The following is a 4,152-nucleotide window of genomic DNA, read 5'->3' as shown; positions in this document are numbered from 1 at the left end:
GAATTAGTAAATATAAGAGACGTGACAAGGTAACTCTCCCCATTCCCCTATCAGAAATTCAGAACAAGTCAAAAAAATAACTGCGTCAAATTAAAATATTATGGTTATGCTTATAATTTGTTAAAGAACAGTATAAGCCAGCTAGGAATTAAGATTTATAATAGGAATTAATGTATAGTTAGTTAATATTAATTAAGTTTATTTTAAAATTTATAATTTAAAATTAAGATTTATAATATAATAAAATCTAGAATGTAAGATAAATAAATTTAATTTTTAAAAAATTAACTGATGTTAACTATAAAAAAATTAACTCCTTAGTATTACTTTCTATTATAATATTACCACAGCATTGAACTATATTGTATCCTTGCTAGTTGACCAAGGTAATTAATAACTGAAAAATGGTTTATTATTTTATTCACGCCATAAAGCCTGTAACTACTCTAGTCTCTAGAACAATTCATAATAGGTATGTAATAACAAGGACAATCACAATACAAATATAATTTTTTACTCAATCAAATTATAAAAATACAGACATGTAACGGTAAATAATATTTTCGTCTCATAATTATTTAATACTTCACAAGGTATACATCAATAACAATAATCAACCTCAAATATTTACAACCACTAATATAATTCTTAAAATTTTATCTAAGTTAATTTTAGATATCATAAAATAAAGATAATAGTGGTTGCAAATATTTTTAAAACATATATTGAATATACTTAAAAGACATACAAATATTTATACACCCACAAAAATAATTTATTTAATTTCAAAACACCAATTTTTTTTTTTAAATTCTCACGATATCTTTTAACTTGACAAACAAAAGACTATTTAGTATATATTGTTTGTAATAACTCAATTGACTCTATTACATTGCTTTCTAATCTCACCATTAGGTGAGGTTAGTGGGCTAAGTTGTCCCATCTTAATCATTGCCTTAGCAAAATCAGTTTGGAAGAGACTTGGATTGTTCACATAATTTTGAACTTGTGAATCTGTGGAACCGTTATTAAAGAGTACTTGGTCCGAATGCAAAAGACCCTTTTTATTCACTAAATCTGTGAAATATCTGTTGTCAAATTGATCAATTGTGGTGCTAACATCCAAAGACGCTAAGTTGTTGCCACCACCTGAAATTGGACAAATTTCTTGCATGGATTTCGCAAAAGAGGGATCTATGTTGGTTTCGTTGTAAATCCTTGATCTGAAATTTGTACAACGTGCTTTCCCTATTGTGTGAGCACCTGAAAAATAAGAGGAATATTATATGTTTTTATTGACTTTTTATTAATTTATTAACTTCTTTTTTGGACACAACCCTAGTTATTAGCTTACGAATGAATTTGAGATCTTAGGTCATATATATAACACAAAGACCTAAATAAGATATGATACTTATAGTACTATACATTTTCTTATGTCTTCTATTTTAAAGAGAAAGCGAAAAATCTTGATAATTATGCGCATTAATACAAATTTCAATGGTAAGAATTTGTCTTCTTTATATATATAAGTATACACTATGATACGTCTATATTAAAAATTAGTTACTAAATTAATCATACGTATTAAAATATAAAATATATATTAAAAATTAATAAAATAACACATGTATTTATATAAATATAGTGGTTAATTTTATCATAAAATAATTATTTTAAAAATTTTAAACTAATAAAAAAATACATGAAGATACATGTATTTACAAATAATATTTTTGAAAAGGTGTATATAAATTAAAAAATAATACAAATAATAATCTAATTTTTTTTAATTTTCATTATATATATAGGCATGTTAAATTGTCCGGCCATTTCATTAATTAGACGTATGTAATTTTAGTAATTGTGAAACTAATTAAAATCGTAAATATTTTATTTTTAAAAACTGATGTCGAGATCAAGTGTTTTTTATTTCAGAAAAAAAAATTATAATTCCTGATAATAAATAATAACAATAATATTAAGAGATAAAAAAATCAGTCAAAACTATTCAAATTTATTTTAACATTTATTAATTATCGCTATAAAAAAATTTGAAATTTTTTTTTGTTTCTCTATCATTTACCGAAAAATAACATGCGAAGCAAAGATTGAGTTACCTGATAAGGCAACCATCTCTTGAGCTGTGAAACCCTTGTTACTAAAAGCAGTGATAATGTTATCACGGTCAAAAAATGGAGCAGGTAAGTCGTTATTAGCATCTATTAGACTTGCAGTTCTTGAGTCTCTTCTCCCCAAGTTCACGTCCCACCAAGTTCCACCCAACTTTATATATATAAAGTAAAAATTAATTAATATTTATATATTATTAAGCAACAAAAATAATGTAGATACTTACGGCAACAACTGAATCTCTTGCAGCAACGGCGAGAATGTCAGCACAAGAAACAACTCCGGGACAAATATACTCAAGTGTGGATTTAATGCTCGCTATAACATTGAAACCCCTCAGAGAGTTTCTATTCGGTAAAGCAGATCGCTCACCAGTGAAATTTGCTGTGTCATCTAGCAACACTGAAGCATCACATCCCTATAACATTATTATTATCTTTTAATTAGCCTCACATTACTATATACATGAAAACCTTTTATATTTGGTGGAAACTCAGGTAGAGTCGACTTCACGTGAAAGTTGATAGTTGAGAACCGTAAGATGAAAATTTAGTCAAATAGTCAAACCATCTAACACCTCTCACCTATCAACTTCACGTGGAGTCGATTGCACCTGAATTTTCATCTTTAAATTTTTGTAATTTAAATTTAAATTTAAATTTCATGCATGGTTAATATAAAATAATTTTTCAATAATAATTACTCGCATATTAATATATTAGTAAAAATAATTAATTTTATATTTATTATATGAAAAATTATCCAAACACATAAATTTAATTGAATGTATCAAAATTAAATTCTTTAATTTTTACTAATAAATTTATTCATACATTTAATTTTAAATTTTATTTGTTTTATATTAAAATTCTTTTTTTAAAAGTCAACAAGATCACACTCTAGACTTTTTAAGTTATAAAAGTTCTAATAATACGTTATGAAATTACTTCTTGTAAAAATTTAAATTGATAGAAGAAGACACATGAATAATTATATTTTCGACATTTATATATAACTCACTTGAACAAAGCAGTCATGGAAATGAAGACGGAGCAAGGATGCACCCATTCTACGCTCCTTGAAGACAGCAAGATTGACTGCTGCTTTGATGGTAACAAGGGCTTTAGGACACCGATTGTCATAGAAGGTACTAGGTTGTAACTGTGCTAGTGTTAACCCTACAAGACAAAACGACAAACATATTCTTAGTTTGAAGCAAGAAAGTGTTGTCATACTTGCAGCCTTGTATGTTAATGGAACTCTTCTTTGACAACTAGCAATGATAGAGTTTGTGATACTTGGTTAAGGTCTTTAGATGTGTCACCTATTTATATGCATGATGATGCTTAGCCTTGACTACATAATAATATTGTTGTACCAATTGTACAATGAATTCAGCACATTCTGCTGCGTGCGTGCCTGCACGAAACAGGAACGAAAAAACTAATTAAACAAACACAACTAACAAATTTTGAACTTAATTTTAAATATTAGCCAACTTAATTTTAAATGTTAGTCTTTGAATTCAGGTCAAGGACGAATTCGTCGCAGATCTGAGTTCCATTTAAGAGTCTGTCGCTGACCAATGAATTGCTGCATGCACAAGGCAGGATTCGAATCTCGATACTTGCTTAAGCGGACGAGTGAGCTGACCACTCGATCAACTCAAGTTGGTTAAAGACATAGTTAGTTTAGTTGTTAAGTTTGGTATGTATTTTATTTTGTTGCCATAAGGATATTTTAACGAGTAGATCCTGAAATTGTGGCACTATGCTTCATAGTATATAAATAACAATAATAATGAATTTTTTAAAATAAGAGACATAATTAATTAAAGAATTAAAATAATATATTATTAAATTTAAAGACTTACTAAAGATTAAATTTTAAAGAACAAAATATTACGAATCACTTACGACATTTATTTGGGGGTAATTTACTTATTTAAATAAAATGGTCGAAACCTTTACCTAAATGTGCAAAACGGATTGTTGTTACGTGCATGTGCAAAAATCCTAT

The 4,152-nt window shown here is 27.2% G+C and overlaps 1 protein-coding gene across 1 annotated transcript; it reads right to left on the bottom strand.

Annotated features, from left to right (window-relative positions):
* Positions 1-803: 803 nt before the first annotated feature.
* Positions 804-3,394, bottom strand: LOC130961919 (cationic peroxidase 1-like). The gene is made up of 4 exons (XM_057887958.1): positions 3,154-3,394; positions 2,360-2,551; positions 2,121-2,286; positions 804-1,263 (listed from the first exon to the last, which is right to left on the bottom strand). The coding sequence occupies exons 1-4, from the start codon at positions 3,364-3,366 to the stop codon at positions 875-877; spliced, it is 960 nt and encodes a 319-aa protein (XP_057743941.1). The 5' UTR covers positions 3,367-3,394; the 3' UTR covers positions 804-874.
* Between the last annotated feature and the right edge of the window lie 758 nt (positions 3,395-4,152).

This window comes from Arachis stenosperma, chromosome 2, assembly GCF_014773155.1.
Source record: "Arachis stenosperma cultivar V10309 chromosome 2, arast.V10309.gnm1.PFL2, whole genome shotgun sequence".
NCBI classification, from domain to species: Eukaryota; Viridiplantae; Streptophyta; class Magnoliopsida; order Fabales; family Fabaceae; genus Arachis; species Arachis stenosperma.
This window is presented reverse-complemented; position numbering and strand designations above follow the sequence as displayed.

What these genes read in the sequence shown, in the direction of transcription:
- LOC130961919 (XM_057887958.1), bottom strand. Translation starts at nt 3,366, where the DNA reads ATGACAACACTTTCTTGCTTCAAACTAAGAATATGTTTGTCGTTTTGT. An exon ending in TCCATGACTGCTTTGTTCAA is followed by an intron (nt 2,552 to 3,153) that starts GTGAGTTATATA and finishes ATAATGTTATAG; the next exon opens with GGATGTGATGCTTCAGTGTT. An exon ending in AGAGATGGTTGCCTTATCAG is followed by an intron (nt 1,264 to 2,120) that starts GTAACTCAATCT and finishes CTTATTTTTCAG; the next exon opens with GTGCTCACACAATAGGGAAA.